Source organism: Ctenopharyngodon idella, chromosome 16, assembly GCF_019924925.1.
Source record: "Ctenopharyngodon idella isolate HZGC_01 chromosome 16, HZGC01, whole genome shotgun sequence".
NCBI lineage: Eukaryota > Metazoa > Chordata > Actinopteri > Cypriniformes > Xenocyprididae > Ctenopharyngodon > Ctenopharyngodon idella.
In genome coordinates this window covers 4,837,016-4,849,177 of record NC_067235.1, presented here as the reverse complement: position 1 = coordinate 4,849,177, position 12,162 = coordinate 4,837,016, and the positions used below count along the sequence as shown (strand labels likewise).

Genomic DNA, 12,162 nt, shown 5'->3' with positions numbered 1-12,162 from the left:
TATGTAAGAAATTAATGGAATAGTTCACCCCAAAATGACAATTTTGTCATTATTTACTCATCATTGTTCCAAACCCATATGCTGTTATTGTAAATATGTACTGTATGTATGCATTTATTTATCTAAAATTCAAAGAATCTTTATGCCATTTTTTTGACTCACTGTGTGACAAACAGGACAAAAATGAAATCATTATTCTCTAAAAATCCTGCTCTCTACCATAGCTGTCACATCAAACATGACACATTTTGTCACATCACCTCAAGTTTGAAATCAGTAACATCTTCAAAAATAATTCGTCTTATGACAAAATGTCACTGAGGTCAAAACTGCTATATTTGATTTGAGATTTATGGCAGAATGAGAAATTGTATCATTGTATATAAACAACATAAAATGTAGTATCTTCATCACATAAAACTTCTTCATGAATATAAGTCATTTGGGTTAATTTAATCATGCTTTATGGTGTTTTTGTCCTTTTTGGAGCTTGACAGATGAAATTACAATAAAATTGTAAGATTCTTCAAAATGTCTTGTTTGGTCAAAAAAAATGGCATACAGGGTCAGAATGTCATGAGGATGACTGAATGTTCATTTTGGCTAAACGTTTCCTTTAAAGTGCCCCATTATGCTATTGTCAAGGTTCCTAGTTTTGTTTTGGAGGTCTCCTACAATAGGTTTACATGCAACTAAGATCAAAAAACACTTTAGTTTTCTCATAATATTCATTGCAGCATTACCTCTTTTCTCAGTGTCTGAAGCGGTTCAATATAGAATTCAGTCTCTCTAAACCACTCTTTTCCGAGAGCCGACTCTGCTCTGATTGGTCAGATGTCCTAGTCTGTTGTGATTTGTTAACTGCTTACATCACGTGTCGGAAACCAACTGCCCATTACTACATCTGAATTTCAGCTCTGGATCTTCCTCAGCACTTGTATCAATTCCAGTGCGAGTCCTCTTCCTTTGGAAGTGCATGCGATGTGAATTTGCATTCGCAGGAAGGATTTCGTCTTCTCAACATGTCGACAACACGAACCAAACTCTTCCAGGCCTCGGCTACAACTACAGTGTACAAAGTAGGCATTGTTCACGGGCAGCCAATGAAGACCACTGGTGGCAGGGTTTTGTCACTTCGGTCTGGTTTATTCTTGTTTGGTGACAGAGAACTGACACTCCTACTGTCTCATCATTGTGAGCATGCGGTTCCGAGTTCGTTTGGCTGTACGCTCTCCCGTCTATATGAGTTGTTTTGTGTGCGGAGCGCAGTGTTCGGATCCTGGCACTTCAGTCTAGTTTGGTTTCGGTTCTGTGTTGGGGTTCGGACATTCATGCTCCATGTGTTTGTCTTCTGTTATGAGTGCAAGGGATAAGCATTCGCTCATTCTCATGCACTCTGGTTTTGTTTTGTGAGTGTGCTGTTTCGAGTTTGCTCGGGCCATATGCTCTTCTGTGAAGGATGGGTGAAGGGATAAAGGACTCAAAAACCAGCACTGCAGCAATAGTGCCCCCTCACATGGTTCTAACCCTTCCTCCGTCAGACAGTGAAACCTCCAGTTCTCCAACAATCTCCCGCCGAAGAAGGAGGAGAAACAAGTCCACCTCTAGCCAGTTCATGAATTCAAACTTACATATAATTAAACAGAGTAAAGGTTATGCATATTTGGCGTGCTGTCCAAGGGGAGTGCTCCGAGCTCAGAATTTGACCTGAACCCAGAGTACTCCCCCATCCCAAGTTGGGATAGGAATAGTTAGAAGTGAGGAGATGGAAGGTGGAGGGATGCCGGAAAACTGTCATGGAACAGAGTCAAGTCTCCTGAACTTTGTTAAAAAAAAACATAATTTCATCATCAAATGATCATTGTCGTATGTGCATCATGTTTACCTGCTCCCTGTTGTTCCCTGCCTTGTCCTGTCTTGCCTAGTCCAGCCGGTCATGTTCTCCCCCAAGGGGTATTTTTTTTGTTTGTTTTGTTTTATTTTTTGATTGATAAAAAGCCCATATCTGCATTCTTGAGTCCTCGCCTCATCCCTTCACCCATCCTTGACAATAGGCTGGCAATTGTCAAGGATTTGTTACAAACCTATGTATAGGTTTGAGCAGGAAGTAAGACCGGAATTACTGACAACTTGTTTCAGGCAGTTCAGAATCGGTTCTTTCTTTTGGGAGACAATAACTCCATTTACAGTGCACTTTGATCTTTGAAACTTTGCAGACCTTTTACATTCACAAACAGCTATATTCCACACTACATGAAAGGTAATATCTGAAAAAAGCATAATAGGGGCACTTTAAACAGGTTTGTGTAAGTCTTGTATAATCATTTGTACTTACTGACAGAGGTTCTTCAGTTTCTCGATCCTCTGGTTTTGGGACTTCTAGGCGGTCGATGAAGTTCTGCAGCTCCTTCCTGAAAGCTTTCATCTGAGCATTGATGCGGTAAAGCAGCTCGTGCTCTCGTATTCGTCCGCCCTCATCATCATCATCCATTCTTCCAAACAGCTCACCGTTGGTCACGTAAACGCGAGCTTCTGCAATGATGGTGCTGGTGTCAGCAATGAGTCTATCGATGGTCCTGCTCAATCTTTCCGCCTCCATACGGATATCAATCATCTGCTGGCGGTCCTTGAAGCTTCTTGTTAAAAAACGTCCCTCTGGGGTGTAGAGGGAGCGAGTAGGAGTGAGGCACCGGATGTTGCGGACCTCCTCTGAGTCACTTTCGCCACCCACGGGACCCTCACGTTTGCGATGCGGCGGGAGCCGAGAGCAGTCATCGTCGCTTTCCCTGCGGCCACAGTCGCTCTCTGCGTCGCTGTCCCTCGGGCTGCCGCGGATGCCCAGGTGGGACGCCAGATCGTAGCGTTGCATGTTGGACAGCAGCACACGGTTTTCATACTGCAGCTGCATCACCTTCCCGCTCAGTTCGTTGATCTGCAGCCTGGCGGCCTTCAGCTCTTCCTGCAGAGCTTCAAACTTTGCGGCATCGATGGCCCCGCTGTTGTAGCGTGAGCCCTCATGTGACCCTGCCTTGTATTTGAGCTTGTTGAGCTCGCTGGTCATTTTCTTGTTCTGCTCTTCCACGTCAGCCAAATTACGGCGCAGAAGTTCAGCCTCGTCCTCCACCAACTGCAGTTGTTGCCGGAGTTCAGACAGCGCCTCGCTCTGCTCTCTGGACGACGGGTCTGTCGTCCCACCAGCCAGCTCCTCCCCGCGCAGGTCATCCAACTCTGCCTTCAGCCCGCGGTTCTCTACTTCCAGCTCCACAATTTTGCGACCTAAAATATTGGCTTCTTCTTCCACCAGCCGCAGACGGAGCTTCAGCTCGGACTCTCGGGTGGTGGGGGGACCTCCAGCCTCGCCTTTGGGGAGAGGACTGTCTACATCACCATAAAAGGAGCGGTACTTCAGGAGCTCCTGCTCTAAACGGTCCTTCTCTTTGTCTATCTTAGCCATTTTCTTCCGCATTAAGATAGCCTCCTCCTTGATGAAGGCCAACTGGCATTTTAGATCTTCATTTTCCTCCTATGGAAGAAAATATAGTTTGGAAAATGGTGTTGAAGTTGCTGTCAAATTGTTAATGCATTGATGCTGTTGGTGCAAATCAATGGGCATAGGAGCATTAGGTAGGACTCTGAAAAAATGCTTGGCTAATGAAAATTTTTAGGTGACAGAGGCGTTTGCTATATTTACACTGAAAAATTCACAGTAATTCGTTTGGGGGTCCCCCATTGGCGCCGGCCCTGCTTGCACATTTGTTTATGTTGCCAACTGGTTGGCAAAGGATTCTGCTTGTGCTTGTACCACAGCCAAGCAGAACAAAACCAAAAGTCAGAAATCTCTACTCTTAAGCTGCTATAATCCTGATGCAAATAACATTTGAATGTTTCTTACCTCTGTTGGGGTTTGTGGAGTCCTCTTCTCTGATTTCTGTACATCTTTTCCTCTTCGTTTTAGAGAAAGCTGATAGAAATATTTTCACATGTTCAAAATTTGCAGTGCATTGGAATAAACATAATGGAACTTCATTATCTACACTGAAAAAGTGAAACAACTGTCATTTTGTGAAAGTGCATTTTTATATTGGTCTAATCAAATATCATGGTTTTGTTCAGTTTGTCTAAAAGCAAATAACACTCTCCATAGATACAAATAAAAATACAATAAACTATTTTATTTATACAGTATTTTCGCTTGACACCAGAGTGTTGATGTGCAGAACACATACTGGCTAGCTTTACTGGCTGCAGAAATTATTGTGGTTTTATAATTTTTCTGCTGTTTTTTTAAGCATATAACAGAAAATATGATACATATATTTTTTAAAAACATCACAATAGAGTGATGCAGATGTGATGTCAAAACCCTAAAGACTAATTCGTCACTGGTTCCCTCGAGATTTTCCTATGGATTTTTTAGGGATGCACCGATATGAAAAATTTGGCCGTTACGATAACTGATAATTCTTTATATTTGAAAGCTGATAACCGATATATTGGCCGATAAATTTAAATCCAAATTTTTATATCATTTTTGAGAGCCTGATTACAAAAACAAAAGTTTCACAATTAAAAGCCATGTCTCATGCACAATTATAATGTTCTCATTATGATTTTATATAGCCCATATGACAGACTTGTGCTGCATATGTTGCACTTAACTGTTTTTTTCTTTTCTGAAGTAACTTCAATCAAATTTCCAGCAATTCAAAACCATCATGGTGAGCAGTGCGCATCTAAAGTGTCTTAGCTGAAGGAAATAATCCATTATTTATCAGCTTTAATATAATAAAAGATGATGATAACATTAAAAATGAACATATATCGGCCGATACCGATATGGTGGCCGATATATCGTGCATCCCTAGGATTTTTATAATGGGGTTTTTCAATTTATGAGTAAAATAAGGTCTGTGGTAAACATAACTTGATGATACCTGGATGTTTTGTTCTGCAATGAAAATTACTCACACCCATTTTGACATTACGAAGCTGTTTTGTATATTTTAAAAAACATATCTATTAAGTAACTAGATAAGAATAACTAGATAAGAATAAAATGCGTGTTCATTTAAATGCAATGTGTGGACTTTTTACACGGTCCCTTAAGGCAGGAACACACCAAGCCAACGCCAACAAACTAGTGGCGACAAAAGCAGACTGCGGGGTTGGCTCATGTCGGCAGCGTCTGGGTCCAAAGTTGCCCTGACACACCAAACCGACGCTCGACAGCCGACGGCCAAGTAGCATGTCCGTTCTGCGCCTGCTTAAGATGAAATGCCTTTCCGTACTAGCAGGTGGCAGTAGCTGAACAGCCAATCAGAATGATCAGATGGCCCGACGGACCGACGAGCGCCGACGCCGTCGCCAACTTGTCGAATCGGCCTAAAAAAAGCTGTCGAGGACCAACTTCAGCCAACGGTGCGGAACACACTGAGAAAACTTAGTCGGCCGAAGAAACAAAAACTGCCCGACGGCCGACCGTCGGCTTGGTGTGTTCCTGCCTTTACCCACAATTTGTCCTATTTCCATTTAGCAAAAAATTTATTAACGACTACACCTACTACAACCCTAAACCTACCCTCAGTGATTTATAGTGATACACTTTACGAGCACATGCGTTCCCTGGGATCAAACCCAAGATCGCATGATCACATATTGTTGTACATTGCAATGCTCTACCAATTAAGCTACGCGAAACCCGAAATATGACGCAGATGAAAGGGTACAGTGCATTAAAATGACAGTGTCCTGTTGTTGATAGGGGCGCATCTTTAGCAAATGCTCCTATGGGTCGTATTTCAGGGAAGTGACAACCTATATGGGCGTATTGGTCGGAGGACATGTTGAAATTGAAAAACCCCATTATAAAAACCATAGGAAAGGGAAGCAGTGGCAAATTAGTCTTCCAATAGTTGAAGTCACACCTGCATCACTCTATAAATTAAGGTCTTTTGAAGTTGCCTTTATTCATAGTAAGTAAAAATGTTATTAGTTTTATCTTAAGTGAAAATGCTGCTGCCATATTATAGCTAATTTAGGTTTTGCTTATGGTGATATTAAGACTATTATATTGACCTACATTACGTAACATTTTGGCTTATGTCAAAAGAAAATATATTGATTAAGTATGGTATGGTCTTTATAATAAATAATCTTTTTACTTTGTTTTGTCTTAAGGAAAATAAATATTTCGGATTCATATTAGTAAAACTAATTGAGTAAAAGTAATACATTTGTCTGTAACAAATTAAGAGTATTTTAAGTTGGTCCAAAGTATCATTTTTTTCAGTGTTTGCAGTACATATCTGTATTCTCAAAACATATGATGCTTTGAAAACATGTGTCTGTGCATATTTCAGATGTGTATGGAGAGATGACATATCTTATAGTTATGTATAGATTATTTTACTGGTTAGTTAAAATGGCTTCCTGTTTAGTTTGACATCTGTATACAGTTTCCAGATGCTCTCACCTCTTTGGCCTTTTCCAGCTCATTTTGTAAAGCCTGTTTTGTCACTTCAACTTCAATCAGCTGTTCCCTCAGTCTTTCATTCTCTTCGTCTGTTTTCGTTCGTTTCTCCTCCACATTCTCGAGTTCATTGTGCAGTCGCACAGACACATCCTTGGCCACCTGGTAGAGGAAAGAACATTTTAGGGATGTTGTTGTCTTGTTACTGACACTTCTCTCATTCGTTGTTGTTTTGTGATTCGGTATTTTTTACTTTTTTGACAGTACAGTGAAAAGGTATGCTGGCAGCAAAGTGAATAATATCATATCTGACCTGTGCATTGATTTGTTTACAGGCATCATAGTTTGTCTTTAGGATTTTCCTCTACCTTAAGGTCTTGCTCCAGGCTCCTCAGCAGCTCCCCGTCAATTTCACCTGTTTCTGCATATCGCATTCGCTTCCTCTCCGCCTTTCGCAGGCGATACTGAAGGATTCGGCAGTTCTTATGGGCTCTCTCAAGCTCACGCCGCATGTCCTGCAACTGACAGGCGTCTTCCTCGTAGAACGTGTCCCTCATTTCATCCATCTCTGCTCGCATTTCTTCAATTTCATGCTAATAAATCACAAGTTCATGTCATAGTCATGTTAAAAGAGCGAAATATTTTTATGTGGGTTAGTGACAAAAAACAATGTCTAAGGTGAGTAATCTTTTAAAAATCTAGTTTAAAATTCATACGTCAACAGTCAAGTTGCTGGAAATAATAATAAGATTGTTGGAAACAAAATAAGGCTGTCAAACGATTAATCGTGATTAATCGCATCCAAAATAATAGTTTGTGTTTACATAATATATGTGTGCGTACTGTGTATATTAATTAAATACACACATACATGTAAATATTTGAGAAATAGCTGTGCGATATGGCTGTATATTAGCACGGCTGTGATTCGGCCGTAGGTAATCACAGCCGTGCTGATATAGAGCCATATCACATGGTTACAAGTGTGATATTGCGTTTATACAACAGTTCGATGGCATGAGTGTGTAAATAAATAAGAAAAAACAACGAAGTGTCTTTAACCCTCTTTTGTGAGGAACTACTTCCTTCCGCCACGGATTCTAATCTCAAGTTGACAGTTTAACAGTTGAGCCCAAGCCTCCATTACTAATTCCGAAACGTCACTTTAGATCTAGTAACGAAAGAACGATGAGTCGCTTCATTGAAACTCACTGTAATATGTAGAGTATTATGAGAGAGAGATCGCCTGAGCGAGTGTATTACCTGCATCTAGCTGATATTCTTCAGGTCAAACTTATATTCATAATCACAAAATCAGTTTGAATGTCCACTGAGGAAAGCGATATCTTTATCTTTGTCCTTTTAACATTTGAGAGGATTTCCCATCACAGCACTTGTCAATGCATTTGTCAGTTGCGTCTCGTAAGATGTTGTTTAAAGTAAAAACAACATCCTTGTTTCCTTGTTTCAGTCCATTTCAATATAAAAGTCTTTGCGACCGACTCACTCACTCATAAAGACAGTCTTTGCCGCCATCTAATGGCGTATTAATGTAACTTTCACTGAAGTCGAAATCACTAACAGACTATTTCTTAAAGGGTTAGTTCACCCAAAAATGAAAATTCTGTCATTTATTACTCACGCTCATGTCGTTCCAGACCCGTAAGACCTTCGTTAATCTTCGGAACACAAATTAAGATATTTTTGTTGAAATCCGATGGCTCCATGAGGCCTACATAGGGAGCAATGACATTTCCTCTCTCAAGATCCATAAAGGTACTAAAAACATATTTAAATCAGTTCATGTGAGTACAGTGGTTCAATATTAATATTATAAAGCGACAAGAATATTTTTGGTGCGCCAAAAAAAAAAATTAAAAATAACGAATTATTTAGTGATGGCCGATTTCAAAACACTGCTTCAGGAAGCTTCGGAGCATAATGAATCAGCGTTTTTTTTTGTTTTTTTTTTGGCGCACCAAAAATATTCTCGTCGATTTATAATATTAATATTGAACCACTGTACTCACATGAACTGATTTAAATATGTTTTTAGTACCTTTATGGATCTTGAGTGATTCACATGGTGAAACGGTTCCCATGGCGATCTAGAAGAATATGCATGGCTGGAAAGACCTCTCAGCCAATCAGATTCAAGAACCAGAATGAACTGTTGTATAAATATTTATATTTATATATAATTTATATATAAACAAATATTTTATATGTAAATATAATATATTTTTGTTAAATATATACATGCATGTGAGTGTATTTATATATACAAAATAAAATTCCACAATACACAAACATATATTATGTAAACAAAAACTTTTATTTTGGATGCAATTTATCGCGATTAATCGTTTGACAGCACTAGTTTAAAAAAAAACTTTATTGCACTTTCAGCAGAAGTTTTGATTTTTTTTTTTCAAAGTTAAACGTTTTTTTCTAATCATGTACTGGAAAATATATGTCATAAATTTTTCTTGTAGTTACACCAATATGAACTAATCTACCACCCATATTATTATAAAAAGGTAAATTTATCTGATATTTCAAGAGATTTGATTGTTTTCTACTCACAGTGATAACACAACCCAGTATGGTTACATCATACTTTGATTTGGTGGACAAACATTTTTCAATTATTAATAATATTTTCTTTAAATACTTCAATTTAATCAAATAAAAAAAAAATCTAATTAATTACCATTTCTTAAAGAAATAATAAATACAATATTATGCCAAACTACTTAAAAAGATTTTTTCTTTGTTCTCAGGATGGTCTTATGAGATGCAAAAGAAAATATCTAAATTAATTTAATTAAAAAAAGAAATTATGTTCATTACAACAGTCGTGTAACACATTCTTTGTATAGTATGCATTTATTAGCTATTATTAGTTTTTAATATAGAACCATATTTCCACTCGCATTTAAAACACCAACAACACAAGCACCATCAGTATTATCTCATCCTACCTTAAGGTAATCGTTCTCCTCCTCTAATTTCTCGATCTCCTCCTGCAGCTCCTGGTTTGGCGGAGGTAAGTCCTCCGAGGGCCGGTTCGCGTCCGCGTGCGGCAGCTGCGGCTCCGTCACCGGCGAGCTCGAGGTCTTCGTTGCCATGCCGCTTTCTTTCTTCAAGCTTTTGTTCATGTGAAACTGTATGAGTTCAGACTGCAAGCATCCCTCCCTCCAGAAGCCCGGGCCGCATCCTACAGCACTCTTGGCCGTCTGCTTGCCTCCATCAGCTTTCGCGTTGTCTCTTTTGCCCTGAGAGGATTTCGTAGAGCTCGGCTGATCGGACACCACCCGAGCAGCATCGGCTCCCAAAAGCGACTCGTCGGCGGCGTAGGGTTCCTCAGAGGAACTGCTGCGCTCCTCGATGCTCTTGTTCTTCTCCGCCCTTCTCAGAGTCGGGCTTTCAGCACCAGTGGCGTGGACAGCGGCTGCGCCTTTGCCCGGGTGTCTGTCTTTGCCGGTGTGGACAGTGACTGGAGAGTTACAGCGGCTGCTTTTACCGCCCGGCTTCGACGCGGCGGCTTTGGCAGACGCGCTTTTGGAAGCCGCTTTTGACGGCGAGTCTTTGAATCTGGCTGGCGAGGACGCGCGCTGCTGCTGCTGCTTCATGCTGCTGCTTTCCACAGAGTCCATTCTGTCATCTGTGCGAGTTCATGTGTGCAAGATCCATCTTATCCTGCAGCTGTGAGGGGGGAAACAGCTTCAATGTTATAATTAGGCTATTAAAATGGGCATGTACTCGCGTGTAGATCATAATGGAATTTTATTGAAATGGTAGACCTACTCTCTTAAAAAATAAAGAGAGTACCATCGCTCTTCAAAGATCCAGATGCCTTTAAAGCATGTAGAAGCTCAAAAAACATCTTGACCAGCTGGCAACTGTTTTTTTACTGGTCTACCAGCTATGGTGACCAGATTTGACCAGCTTTAAAGGGTTAGTTCACCCAAAAATGAAAATTATGTCATTAATTACTCACCCTCATGTCGTTCTACACCCATAAGACCTTTGTTCATCTTCAGAACACAAATTAAGATATTTTTGATAAAATCCAATGCCTCCATTGACAGCAAGATAATTAACACTTTCAGATGCCCAGAAAGCTACTAAAGACATTTAAAACAGTTCATGTGACTACAGTGGTTCAACCTTAATGTTATGAAGCGACGAGAATACTTTTTATGCACCAAAAAACAAAATAACAATTTATTCAACAATATCTAGTGATGGGCGATTTCAAAACACTGCTTCATGAAGCTTCGAAGCTTTACAAATCTTTTGTTTCGAATCAGAATCGGAGTGCCTTGTTTACTGAAATCACGTGACTTTGGCAGTTTGATACACGCTCCGAACCACTGATTCGAAACAAAAGATTTGTAAAGCTTCGAAGCTTCATGAAGCAGTGTTTTGAAATCGCCCATCACTAGATATTGTTGAATAAATCGCTATTTTGTTTTTTTGGCGCACAAAAGTATTCTCATTATTCACATTAAGGTTGAACCACTGTAGTCACATGAACTGTTTTAAATTTGTCTTTAGTATCTTTCTGGACATCTGAAAGTGTAAATTATCTTGCTGGCAATGGAGGCCTCACTGAGCCATCGGATTTCATCAAAAATATCTTAATTTGTGTTCTGAAGATGAATGAAGGTCTTACGGGTGTGGAACGACATAAGAGTGAGTAATAAATGACAGAATTTTCATTTTTGGGTGAACTAACCCAGAGCGGATTTTCCAGCAGTGCCAGCCCATCTCAGCACCCCAGAATATGGCCATTAATGGAGAAATTACGCTGCAAGATGGTGTAACATGCAATTGTTACTTTAATGATCCATTTCTACGTGATCTAACCCTTTCTAGCTAATGTAACTGAGCAATGTTTCCGACTTGAATAAAAAGGGTGTCGATCTGATTGATTTGTCTGAAGTCAGAGGATGTGGCAGATCAGATGTTGTGATGGTGCAGCTCATATAGCAGATAGGCCTATTCTTATGCACGTAAACCTTTACAGCAAGTCTCTGATAATATTAGAACAGACTAATATTTGGAGAGGTACCCGTCTTTTTGATCAAATTAGTCTATTTCGTTCACTGTACCGAGTATTTTCCACATGGGCCCGAGTGTTATCCTGACGACTCATATGGACGATAAAAAGAATCACAAAATAATAAAGACATCGATCATGTACCAGCAGCTGAGATTCAAAAGTAAATGAGGAGTATCATAAATTATATGCAGAGACACTGCTAAAGCACCAGGCTCGTTTACATTAATTTAGTTAGGCTAAGCCTAGAGGCTATCGTTAAAATTGTCATCTTAGATTCTACAGGGTCGTGTCCATGTACACCGAGACTTGATTGTTGTCATTTTTATACTGATTGGGTTTTAATATTGACCTTACGATGATGTATTTTCTTATAACCTTTCCAAGGTGAATGAATCGTTTAAGCCTTTCTTTGTAACCTGCCGAGCAACAGACGCAAAGACAACATACTTAAACATCCCATAATAACAAATGAACACAATTCTTACCTTTTAACATCTCATCTTCTCATCTTCATGGCGCAGGCAAAAAATAATGGCAGTGTACAGCGTCGTAAAACCACCATTAAAATGGATCAATATTCACGAGGTGACGTCACCGCTGGGCGGAGACTTGACCATCAGAC

The 12,162-nt window shown here is 39.8% G+C and overlaps 1 protein-coding gene across 3 annotated transcripts in view; it reads right to left on the bottom strand.

Annotated features, from left to right (window-relative positions):
* LOC127497574 (protein SOGA3) overlaps positions 1-12,162 on the bottom strand; it is a 21,153-nt gene extending 8,991 nt beyond the window's left edge. For all 3 annotated transcript variants that reach the window (XM_051866110.1, XM_051866109.1, XM_051866111.1), the window contains exons 1-6: positions 12,026-12,162; positions 9,454-10,177; positions 6,838-7,062; positions 6,473-6,631; positions 3,893-3,961; positions 2,336-3,523 (exon numbers count right to left, since the gene is read on the bottom strand). In XM_051866110.1, coding sequence (XP_051722070.1) covers positions 2,336-3,523; positions 3,893-3,961; positions 6,473-6,631; positions 6,838-7,062; positions 9,454-10,128 — 2,316 coding nt within the window. In that variant the 5' untranslated portion in view covers positions 10,129-10,177; positions 12,026-12,162. The remainder of the gene's footprint in view (positions 1-2,335; positions 3,524-3,892; positions 3,962-6,472; positions 6,632-6,837; positions 7,063-9,453; positions 10,178-12,025) is intronic.